Here is a 12,432-nt window from a genome sequence, read left to right on the forward strand (position 1 = left end):
TTCCTAAAGTCAATTCCACCTTTTGTAGGAATGAGGTTACCGGTCCTTCCTTCCTGTTTGCCCTAGCCCTTCACATCCACCTGCAACGCTGTGGCGCAAACTGAACCTTCTTCATCCTCCATCTGTCCTCTTCTCCCCTGCAGAAGCGGCGCTCGAACCGTCAGGTGAAGCGGAAGAAATACACGGAGGATCTGGACATCAAGATCACAGACGATGAGGAAGACGAGGAGCTGGATGTGACAGGGCCCGTCAAGGCTGAACAGTTGCCAGCCCCCGAGCCGCCTGCTCCAGAGCCGATCCCTGAGGGGGAGACTCTCCCTTCCATGCAGTTCTTTGTGGTAAGGCCTCCCTGTGGGTGCTCCTCCTTCCCAGACCGGTCTCTCTCAGGGTGGCTGTCAAAGACTTGTCCCCCTGGGGTCCCTTGTCCTTAGTTTTTTGCTTCTGAGAACAGTCCCACTCCTTTGGGCCGCTGCTTCCCAGGCAAACCCTCTTTCAGGAGTAACTACTCATGATAGTACTGCCACCACCCTTCTCCCGGTTCCTTTCTCTGAGGGAAGGGACCTCAGAGTCACCCTAACCCTCAGTTCCAATCCAATACACACCGTTTATAAAAGGATATTTTATTTAAATGTAAATGAGTTGGTATTTACAAAAGAGAGCAGAGGTTTGTTTTCTTAAAGATAATCACCCGCAGACGGCATGACAAAAGGAGAGAGGTTCAATACAGACAAAGGAATACAACAAAAGTCTTTCTATGCTAAGATCCTATACTTGCAATAGAGTAGACCCTATTCCTCCAGTAGAACAGCTGGGTTCCCAAGCGGCATTCTCTGTCGCATTTCAGGCAGGTCCAGTAGATGAAAACTAGGGAGCTCTCTTGGAAGTTTATCCTTCCTTTTTTATGGAGTTTAACAGTCACCAAAGGGGGGGGGAAGCAAACAGTCATCTCCCACCTCCACAGGGGTCTACTCCTTTGAAGCGTCTGAAGATAAGGGAACTAGTCAGCCCCCCCAGGGGTTCCGATCTACACACCCCTTCTTCCTGACTTCTAATCCCAGGAAGCTGATAAGGAATAATAGCTAGGGATCAGTTACATCCCCTTGCCCAGGTTGCAAATTGCTTGTCTAACCCTGAGCTGCGGATCTCTCTCTCCCCCCCCCCCCCGTGGGGAGTCCTAGGTAATCATGGGCTCCCAGAATCCTCTCTGGTGGCCCATTTCAGCTTGACCAAAGTTAGCTATTCTTGACAGTGGCTTACTAGCACTGTGTTGGACTCCAGCTCTCAAAATCTCTGCAATGTTCCAGGTTGGGTCCGTTCCTCCCCCCCCCATTTAAAGCAGAGGCTAGGGACCTCCAGGCTGAAAGTCAAATATGGCCCTCCAAGCTTTTCTGTCTGGCCCTTGGGACTCTCTCCGGGTCACACCCTTTTACCAGCCACAACCTTTACCGGCTCTGCTGCACACACCTTGCCTGGCTGGAATGTGTCCTTGGATTCTGATCATGCCTCTTGCTTACCCAGATGGAGGACAGAGAGGGAGTGTGTAGAAACTGGCCTACTTTACAAAAGTCTAATTCGCATTCATGCAAGTTAATGGGGGAGGGTTGTTCCTACTTTGCCTGTGTACTTCCTGGAGCCATCTGGTTAGCCACCATTAGGAATAACATGGTGGACTGGATGGCCCTCTGGTCTGATCCAGGAAGGTGGCTCTATGAGCTCCCTTTCTCCTGTCTTAATTCTCTCTTTCTCCTTCCTGCTCCAAAGGAAAACCCCAGCGAGGAGGATGCTGCTATAGTAGACAAAGTGCTATCCATGCGGGTGGTGAAGAAGGAGGTGAGAATTTTTTATCTGATACTGGGGGAACAGGAGAGCACTTGCTTTTCTGCCATGCACATGACACAGCTAGTGAAGGTAACAGCTCCACCTTTTGACAGCTTTTCGAAACATATTTGCCATGCACCTTGAAGATGAACTGCATAATCGCATACTCCAATGGGTACTCCAATGCTATTTATCTATATCCTGTTTGTTTTATAACAGGGGTGGGGACCTGGATCTGGCCACCCTCCCTAGGGCATCCTGACGCTTGAGGTCCGGTGGTTCAGATTTCAAAAGAAGAATCAGGAGCACACACTTTAGTGCCCTCCCAATTCTTCTCTTCTTCCTTTGCAGCCGTGTCTTGAATTCAAACCATAGCCTTAAAGATTCCTGCCAAAAGCAGGGCTTGCAGTTGGTTGAGTCAGTCCTTTCTGCAGGGATCAATTCCACTCGGGAGTGCCAATCAGGAACTCCTGAGTAGAGCTGATCCCAGCAGGGCTTGCATTTGGCACCAGATTTAAAATGCAACAAGTGCAAGGCTTGTGTGCCGTGAAGCAATAGGGAGCGCACTTTTAAGGCTCCCAACTGTTCCTTTGCAGCCAGAATTTAACTTACCTCTCATCTGATGTCCTGTGACATCAGGTGTTGGGCAGGCAGGTGTGGCTGGGAGAAAATGGCCTCACAGGCTAAATTTAGGGACCGTGAGCATGGAGAGGGGTGGCGGTTTGCTCATCCCTGGTGAATAGCTAAGCCACTTCTTCGAGAGGGAGCTATTTAGTGTTAAAGAACAGCAGTTGGGGTGGGGAAGAGCGCTGAAACGGCTTCCATGCTTGTGGTTCCGTGTTGGTGTTGCTTCCACTGAGAGCTGCCCTGTTGGCACTGACCCGTGACAGAGCCTTTTGCTTGGTGGCTCCCTGCTTGTGGAATGCCCTCCCAGTGAGGTGTGTGTGTCTCCATCACTAATGACTTTCAGGAGGAATTGGAATACCTTCCTGTTTACTCAGGCATTTGATGGCTGAAGGGGACTGTTTCTGGCAACCCAAAGATCACTGATGAAAGAATGTTTTTAACTGTTTTTAGAATGCTTTTCTTTGTCTTGTTTGATTCTTTCCTTGGTGTTTGCTGCCCTGTGCTGCTTCGGGGGGAAAGGCGGGATATAAATTCAGTAAATAATAATGATGATGATGCTCCTGATCTCCACGGGTGACAAAAGCTTGGGGTGGCAGGGGAAGAGAATTTTGCATTTATTTTTAAACAACCATTTTGCAGTTCTTTGTGACTGCAGATGCATAAGAGGCTCAGGCCCAGAAGGAACACTTTGATACACGTCCATTCAGTGCACATTTCCTCCCATCCACCAGCACATCTTCTCTGCTTGCCATTTTCTCTGATTCCACTTTTTGTTCTCTCCCATCTACAGCTTCCCAATGGGCAGTTCACAGAGGCAGAAGAATTCTTTGTGAAGTACAAGAACTAGTGAGTATGACTTGGCTTTCTGTTACAGCCAGTGTGGTGTAGTGGTTAGAGTGCTGGACTGGGACCTGGGACACCAGAGCTCAAACCCCCGCTCAGCCATGAAGCTTGCTGGGTGACTTTGGGCCAGCCACTGTCTCTCAGCCTAACCTACCTCACAGGGTTGTTGTGAGGATAAAGTGGAGAGAAGTGTTTCTCCCTTCCTTGGAAGAAAGCTGGAATATAAATTTAAAGAATAAATAAATGAATACACCCATAGCTCTCCTTCCTAATGGAGGCTGAGAATGAATTATTTTTCATGATGTTTATGCCCTGCTTTTTCAACCCAAGATTGCCTCCCAGGATGGCTTTATAATTAAACTCAGAAAAGTAAGCGCCAGCATTGTATAGTGGTTATAACAGTTCAGTTGCAATTGGCCAGATTCAGGTTCAGATCCCTACTCAGCCATGGAACTCACCTCACTGGGTGACCTTAAGGCCAGTCACGTAACACTAAACTATGGTTTGGCTGGAAGGAACCGGAGCAAAGCAACAGGTTTGTGTGAGCCTCACTTCCTCCTGCACAGCCAAGAGAAACGCTTGAAAGTAAGCACAGCCGTGCTGGATCAGGCCAAAGGGCCATGAAGTCCATCATCATCATCAACTGGTGTTCAGAGGAATACTGCCTTCCACAGTGATGGTAGAACATAGCCATCATGGCTAGTAGCCATTGATGGCCTTATCCTCCCTGAATTTGTCTAATCCTCTTTTAAAGCCATGTAAGTTAGGGGCCAGCACTACATCTCTATGGGAGCAAATCCCATAGTTTCTCCCTATGTGCTGTGTGGAAGAAGTGCTTTCTTTTTTGTCTGTCCTGATTCTTCCAATCTTCAGCTTCCAGGTTCTTCTATTACGAGAGAGGGGAGAAGGCTCTGACTTGACCAGGGTTTAGTTTCACTTTCCACTAATCCTGGCTTCATACATGAACCAGAGGTCATGGTGGTCACACAAGCCGGCTTCATAACCCATTCTTGTTGCTTGCTCTGAAACTGGGCAGAGGTTGTTTTAAACCATGATCTCCAGTTCACATATGAAGCCGGGATTAGTGGAAAGTGAAGCTCAGCTGTGGGCAAGTCCTTAATCCAGCTGCGTGGGAGGAAGTTGGAGGTGGGCTTTGCTCAGGCTCCTTCCGGCTTGTGCACATAGTGCTAACCGGGGGTGCCTTTCAGATGCCCTCAGATGTTTTTGCCTGACTAATGTGACCTTGAACTGTGATGATGCCGCTTACTGGCCTGGATTGGAGACAGATGTGTGTGGAAACCTCTCGCTTTTGTAGAGTAGGCTGGGACATAGCCTACTGTGCAAAGTTAAGCATCATATCCATTGCTCTGCCCACATCTGCTTCTGGCTCCACCCACTGCCACGCAGCCCCTAGAAGGTTGCCTACAAGGGGATACAGCCCTTGATGATGACGTTGGTAGATCATTTGTGCCACACTGAGAGTATTTCACCTTATTGTTGGTCATCCTGAGGACTCTTTAATATACTCTCTCTCTCTCTTTTCTTCCCAAGCTCTTACTTGCACTGCGAATGGGCCACCATTGCTCAGCTGGAGAAGGACAAGAGAATTCACCAGAAACTCAAACGCTTTAAGACCAAAATGGCTCAGATGAGGCACTTCTTTCATGAGGTACCAGAGGGACTAGAAACTTAAAAAAAAAAAAAAGGGAGAGAGAGCAGGGGCCCTCACCAAGCCCAGTGCCATGTTTGATCCCAGATTCCTTCCATGGGGTACATGGAATATATGCTCACACCTCCTGTATTCTGTCTCCATAGGATGAGGAGCCCTTCAACCCAGACTACGTGGAGGTTGACCGCATCCTAGATGAGTCACACAGCATTGACAAGGACAATGGGGAGGTGTGCTGATGTCTTGGAGGGCATTGATTTTTGTTATTGGAGGGGATTGTAACTAGGTCCCTTGTGGGAAACTTATGGATACTTTAAGGACAGCCAGTTCCCATCCCATACCTATCCAGGCATTAAAAGACTTAACCTGTTTAGCCGGGCCTTTGAATGATGACTGCTGGTGATCCTGAAGTATGTTGTGCTGCTTGTTTTGAAATGACCCCCTTCCCCCAGTTTACTCTGATGCATTTTCTGTTTTTGTAGCCTTTTGTTTCGATGTGACGCCATCTTTTTAAAAAAGTTTGCTCTTTTCTTGTAAGCAGCTCTGAATATGGTCTTACAGATTAGCAGGAGGAAGATCTATTCAATAAATCAAAAGAGTATGTACCTTACAAACGTGGCAGTAAGCTTGTCTCTTGAATGCTCTGCAGCCGGTGATCTATTACCTGGTGAAGTGGTGTTCGCTCCCCTATGAGGACAGCACGTGGGAACTCAAAGAGGACGTGGATGAAGGGAAGGTCCGGGAGTTCAAACGCATCCAGTCGAGACATCCTGAGCTCAAACGGGTGGTGAGTGACAGCTCAACGTTTCCCTCTATCCCAGAATTCTTGATCCATGGACTTCTGTGCTAGGCTGATTGCCTTCCGTGTGTGTGTGTGTTGTAATTTTAGTGCCAGGTCATGTTGGGACATCTCCTTTGCCCCAGGAGACATCTCCCCCAACATTGCTTTTAACGTACCTTATAGGGTTGTAAGGAGGGGGACAGAACCTTGTATGCTACCTTGGACTGCTTGGGGGGAAAGTGGGATATAAATCTAATAAATAATATTTTTTGTTTTTGTATATTTTGTTAATATTTTTTGTTTTCCCCACCCCCTTTTAATTTTTGTTAAATTAATCAGGCACTTTCTAAATTGGCAAACAAGGATGCTTGCCATCAGTCTGAGGTTTTACACCTGAATCCCGCAGCTGCTAAGTCCAACCACTCTTAATCATTATACCCCTCTGACTTTTCCCTCTATGGTATATGATTTTTTTGTTATGTCCTATAGTCAAGGCAGTATTTTTTAAAATCTTTTAAACTTTGAACATCCATTAATGTACCTTCTTCTCTTTTCCTCTTTCTCTGTTTTTTTTTCTTTTAAGAAAGGCCTTTTGGCAATTTCAGTGGGCCTTTCCTTTTGTCCCTTCTCTGCTACTTGAGGGTTTGGGCGCTTTTTTCTTCTTGTTAGTGGTCGTGGTTCCGATTTGGTTTTAATTTGTTGTTTTAATTATCATTGTGTATTCCTGCTCATTAAAATTTTTCTTAACCTCCTTTGATTTCTTTTTTGAAAGGAAGGCGAGATGAAAATATTCCTAATTAAAAAAAAGTCCAATCCTAATAGTTTAGCTGGAAATATTCAAACACTGTTCTGTCCGGTGACAGCAAGGATGGGGAACTGTTGGCCCTCCTGGTACTGTTGGATTACAACTCCTGTCACTCCTGTGCATTGTCCATGCAGGCTAGGGCTGAAGGGAGTTGGAGTCCAACAGCACCTGGAGCGCAACAGGTTTCCTATTCCTGAGCATGCAGAGCACCTTGTGTTGCAGGACTCTCTTCTCTTTGAACTTTTCAGGCCCGTCCTCAGGCAGGTTCCTGGAAGAAATTAGAGCTGTCCCATGAATACAAGAATGGAAACCAGCTGCGAGAATATCAGCTGGAGGGTGTGAATTGGTTGTTATTCAACTGGTACAACAGGTGAGCCTGGGGGTGGGGAGGAGAGAAGAATGGTATGCAGTCATCGGTATTGGCATGGCTTCGTGTCCTGGGTGCTAACTCAGGGAATTAAAAATTATGTGGATGTTCCCATCTGTTTATATACAGGGTCATAGAGCTGGATAGAGCAGTGAAGCCCCCTCCCCACCCCCAATTTGGGCATTGTTAGCAGTTCCCTTTAAGAATTTAGCAGGCATTACCCCCACCCCCGGGGGGAGTCTCTTCACAGCCTTCCAAGTGTCTCTTCATACCCTTGATGGCTAGGATCTTTAAAACGAAAACAAGAAAAAGCCTGAAATCCTTTGGTCGGTGAATTGTGCGCCCAGTACCAAATGCTGCATTTCAAGGATACAGTGCCCACAGTTGTTGTTAACAGGGCACTCATATCCAATTTGACTCGCAAGCAAACCCCACTGCTATTTGTTGGCTTCTATTCTCTATTACATGGGCAGGAAGCTCCCTGGGTGACATTGGGCCAATCACTGTCTCCCAGCCTAACTTACCTCGCAGGGTGGTTGTGAGGATACAATTGGGAGGGGAAGGACTGTATTTTATGCCACCTTGAGCTCTTTGGAGGAAAGGTGGAGTACAAATATAAACTAACTAAATAAATGTGTTTAAGATTGCAGCCTTATATCATTAATATCTCTACTCTCATAGACTGGCCAACTCCATTAACCTTCAAAGAATTGCTGCTGATCTGCCCTTCTGTTCTTCCTACTCAGGCAAAATTGCATCCTGGCAGACGAAATGGGCCTGGGTAAAACCATCCAGTCGATTGCCTTCCTGCAAGAGGTTTACAATGTGGGGATCCGGGGGCCCTTCTTGGTCATTGCCCCTCTCTCCACCATCACCAACTGGGAGCGGGAGTTTAACACCTGGACCGAGATGAACACCATTGTCTACCATGGCAGCCTTGCCTCCCGCCAGATGATCCAACAGTATGAGATGTACTGCAAGGATTCTCGGGTACGGGAGAGTGTCGGGTCGTAGCGGCAATGCCAGGAAAGGAGGTTTGGGATGGAGGGAGGAGGAGAACCATAATTAAAAAAGAAAAACAACACTCAACGTTCATTGCCGTTTTCTGAAAGAACTGGGCAAATTTAGCCTTGAGAAGAAAAAATATGATAGCACTGTTCAAGTACTTGAAAGATTGTCACACAGAGAAGGGCCGGGATCTCTTCTCGATTGTCCCAGAGCACAGGACACAGAATAATGGGCTCAAGTTGCAGGAAGCCAGATTTCGACTGGACATCAGGAAAAACTTCCTAACTGTTAGACCCATACGACAATGGAACCAATGACTTAGGGAGGTGGTGGGCTCCCCAACACTGGAGGCCTTCAAGAGGCAGCTGGACAGCCATCTGTCGGGAATGCTTTAATTTGGATTCCTGCATTGAGCAGGGGGTTGGACTCGATGGCCTTATAGGCCCCTTCCAACTCTACTGTTCTATGATTCTTCCCAAAAGCTGTCTACAAAAACATGAAAAAATGTCAGCTCTTGCGAAAAGCCGGTAGGATTTGCCTTTATTCTCCAGGAGATGGCAAGGTGATTGGCATAACCCAAATTATAGAAACATAGGAAGGTGTCTTATCCTGAGTCAGACCATTGGCCCGTCTAACTCAGTATTGTCAACACTGACTTGACAGCGGCTCTCCAGTGTTTCAGGCAGGGAGTCTCTCCTACTCCTACCTGGGCATCACGGAGATTGAACCTGAGATCTTTTGCATGCAGTTCATTTACTCTTTTTCACTGAGCTATAGCCCTTCCTGCAAGATGTGGTGACAGGCACCGGCTTAGATGGCTTTTACAAAGTAGGATTAGACATAGTCACCTGGTTTCCAACCCCTGCCGTACATTCCCCTTCAGTGCGTGCAGGTTATCCAAGAGTGGGTCACTTCCTCTTTCTTCAGAGACAGGACTATGCAACTGGCCTCTTGTTCTGACCCTTCAGTGGGAGGAGCCTTCCTCACTTGCAACCCTGCCTGCTTCAAGGCAACAGGACTTTTCCTGCAGAGTTTGGCTGTGTGACCATCACCACCATCTTTTTTTTTTAATTGTTCAGCATTTGTTGATCTCGCTGTTTTTCTGACCCCTGGCAAGGGAGGCTTCTGCCTCATACGTGCAGGGTGGAGAGGGCTGTTGCCTTCGTGCTCCCCTTGTGAACTGCTGGAAATGGGACTCTGGATTGGATTAGATCAGGTGTAGGGGAACCTTTGGCCCTCCAGATAACGTCCATCAGCCCCAGCAAGCACGGCTGGTGGCCAGGGGTGATGGGAGTTGGAGTTCAGCAACTTCTGGAAGGCCAAAGTTTCCCCACACACCTGGATTAGATGGACCTTCTGGTCTGATTCAGCAGGGCTGCTCTTAGGTTGTTCACTGAAAACTATTTCATGCTTGCGTGGGATGGCTTTGAGCTTATGAGCCAGAGGAATGTGCCAGCTATCAAGAAGAGAACCTAAGTCCTGCTGGATGAGGCCAAATGCCCGTCAGCATTATGTTTTCACAGTGGCCAACTAAATGCACATTATGGGAAGCTCGCACACAAGATGTGAGTGCAACAGCACTCTCCCAATTTAGGATTCCCAGCAACTGGTATTCAGAAGCATGGTGGTCTGACAGTGGAGGTACTGGCTTCTCTGTGATCCTGGGTACTCTCATTTGATATCTCAATTTGTCCATGACCAGGTGGTCCCATATTTGTCCGTACCAAGATGTCTGCAAAGTAGGTCTTGATTGGGCAAGTAGGCTTTAATTGGGCAAGTTCTGTCTTTCAAGCACAACCTCTGGTGGGAATTTGGTGCTCTGCAGTGATGCAAAGATGGGGGAGAAAGGATTCTTTCTTTTTATTTAGGTGGGGCATTTGTTCCCACCTTCCTGTTGTACAATCACCATAGGATGTGCGTTACTGGCAATGGGCTGTGACACTTTTATCAGAGGAAGCAGGTTTAACTGGTACCTCTTGCAGGTTTGGGGAAGAATGTTGTTATAAAAGTGGGCTTTAGCTCATCTTAAAGATCCTCCGTGGCGCACAGTGGTATGTGGCGGTAACGCAGCCGAAGCTGTGCTCACGGCCGGAGTTCAATTCCAACGGAAGGAGGAAGTCGAATCTCCGGTAAAAGGGGTCGAGGTCCACTCAGCCTTCCATCCATCCGTGGTCGGTAAAATGAGTACCCGGCATATGCTGGGGGGTAAAGAAAGGCCGGGGAAAGAACTGGCAATCCCACCCCATATACACGGTCTGCCTAGTAAACGTCGCAAGACGTCACCCTAAGATTCGGAAATGACTCGCACTATAAGCACGGTGACACCTTTACCATTTTTTTGAGCTCATCTTGAGATGGAGAATTTTGTACCTGAGTGCCAAATGCACAGTCATCCCCACCCCAAAGATCTCTTGGAATTGTAGTTCTCTACGGTGCAACCTTAGGGAATAAACCCATCATTCTGACGGCAAAACTACAGTTCTCACACTACGTTTGGAGGGATGGAGGGGAGATTTGATTGCAACTTCACTATCCCACCTTGCCCTTCACAGCTTTTGTACAATTTGCAGTTGGATTTCTCTTTGTGTCTCTCTCTCTTTTAACAACCAAAGGGACTAGCAGCTTAACAAACAGAAGTCCATATACTGGGGAGAGAAAGCAGAACAATGCATGGCTTAATGCTCATATACTGTCTGGATACATTTCCTCTTCTGTCCCCAACAGGGCCGCCTGATCCCAGGTGCATACAAGTTTGATGCCCTCATCACCACCTTTGAGATGATCCTGTCAGACTGCCCTGAGCTGAGGGAGATAGAGTGGCGTTGTGTCATAATTGACGAAGCTCATCGCCTTAAGAACCGCAATTGCAAACTGCTGGACAGTCTTAAGCACATGGACCTGGTAGGAGAGGGAGCCTCTCTTTTTCCCCTCCCTCCCTCCCTCCCCTGGAGGGTCAGGTCAAATCTTGATGTAAGGATTGGATGAAGTACACAACTTTGGGATAAGTTTCTAGCTCTTAAGGCCGTAAAGCAGGAGTGGGGAAACCTTTGGTTCCACAGGCCAAATTTGGCAGGTGGATAGGGCCAACCACCTGTCAGTCACCTGGTATTCACAGTGACGCCAGCAGCAAAGTGCTTTCAAGTCCTTCAGAGCAGACAATCAAGAAAGGGTTTGCATGGAGACCCCTGCTAAAACAAAGAAGTGGTTTGGAGGGAAATGGCCTCATTGGCCAAGTTTGACACACAACCGCCTGTGGCGGGCCAGGATTGGTCTGCGGGCTGGAGGTTCCCCACCTCTGCTGTAAGGAGAGACTTGGAAGCGCGTAGTCAATGCCTTCAGTCTCAAAGGCTTTAGTATAGCCCTATATAGCTTTGCCTTTCCCTCCTCCTCCCTGTGTCTTAGCAGAATAAATTATGTACAACCTTTTTAGAGCATGTGCGCACAGTTGCTTGATTTGCCACTTGGTGGGGTTGGGAAGCCAGGCACAGCCTCCTCATCCACCGTCAGACTGGCCTGCTAATGAGTCATAAGAACCTAGGAAGCCGCCTTATACTGAGTCAGACCATTGGCCCATTTAGCTTAACATGGTCTACACTGGCTGGCAGCTGCTCTCCAGGGTTTTATACAAGGAGCCCTTCCCAGTCCTACCTATAGATACTGGGGATTTGTCCTCAGCCTTCTACATGCAGAGCAGATGGAGTTTCGGCCTTCCCCTTGCCATTGCTGCTAGTTCCTCTCCATGCTCCACTTGGCTAAAACCCGGAGGGGGGGTTGTTGGAAGGCCAGATTTTCATGTATTGCTGACGTGTGCACACAGCACCTTGTATTGTGCAATGCCGCGGAGACTTGGCCTGAGCCTATCTGTCTTGGCGTCTTAGTTCACCTTCCCCCCTCCCTCTTCTTTTAGGAGCACAAAGTGTTACTGACTGGCACCCCCCTCCAGAACACAGTGGAAGAACTCTTCAGCCTTCTGCATTTCCTCGAGCCCTCCCAGTTCCCCTCAGAATCGGAGTTCCTCAAGGACTTTGGTGACCTCAAAACTGAGGAGCAGGTAGGCAGTGACGCTCAGCCCTTGGCCTTCCCCCTCTTCTCTCCCCTCACTGTCCTTCTCACGTCCACCCCATGTGTCTTGCCCTCTTCACTCCACAGCATCTTTCTCACATACGCCCCTTTTCTCACCTCGCCCTCTCTGTTTTATCTGTGCAGCAGCCCTGGGAGGTAGGTTAGGCTGGGAGAGCATGGCTGGCCAAAGGTAACCAAGTGAGCTTGCCCAACAGTGGAAGATTAGAGACTGGGCAATAGTTTTTCTAAAACCTCTGGGTCCAGGGAGGACCTCTTCAAGAGGGGCCTTGCCACCAGCTCTTTCAGGGCAGTGTGCGTAGCTTTCTCCCGTAATGAGGTGCTGGCCGCTCCCTGGACTGATCCGCACAATTCCCTAATGCTAGATTTTCATCAGCCACGATGGGCAAGGATCGAGAGGGCCCCTAGTCGGCCTCACCGCCATGACTGTCCTG

At 48.2% G+C, this 12,432-nt stretch overlaps 1 protein-coding gene across 9 annotated transcripts in view; it reads left to right on the forward strand.

Moving 5' to 3' along the window:
• The window catches only part of CHD8 (chromodomain helicase DNA binding protein 8), a 70,374-nt gene that overhangs the window by 29,684 nt on the left and 28,258 nt on the right, over positions 1-12,432 (forward strand). For all 9 annotated transcript variants that reach the window (XM_061591216.1, XM_061591208.1, XM_061591212.1 and 6 more), the window contains 10 exons: positions 144-338; positions 1,762-1,830; positions 3,236-3,291; positions 4,840-4,957; positions 5,104-5,187; positions 5,607-5,744; positions 6,792-6,913; positions 7,657-7,900; positions 10,643-10,819; positions 11,826-11,969. In XM_061591216.1, the coding sequence (XP_061447200.1) occupies positions 144-338; positions 1,762-1,830; positions 3,236-3,291; positions 4,840-4,957; positions 5,104-5,187; positions 5,607-5,744; positions 6,792-6,913; positions 7,657-7,900; positions 10,643-10,819; positions 11,826-11,969 (1,347 nt within the window). The remainder of the gene's footprint in view (positions 1-143; positions 339-1,761; positions 1,831-3,235; positions 3,292-4,839; positions 4,958-5,103; positions 5,188-5,606; positions 5,745-6,791; positions 6,914-7,656; positions 7,901-10,642; positions 10,820-11,825; positions 11,970-12,432) is intronic.

Source organism: Rhineura floridana, chromosome 11 (genome assembly GCF_030035675.1).
Source record: "Rhineura floridana isolate rRhiFlo1 chromosome 11, rRhiFlo1.hap2, whole genome shotgun sequence".
In the NCBI taxonomy this organism is placed as follows: Eukaryota; Metazoa; Chordata; class Lepidosauria; order Squamata; family Rhineuridae; genus Rhineura; species Rhineura floridana.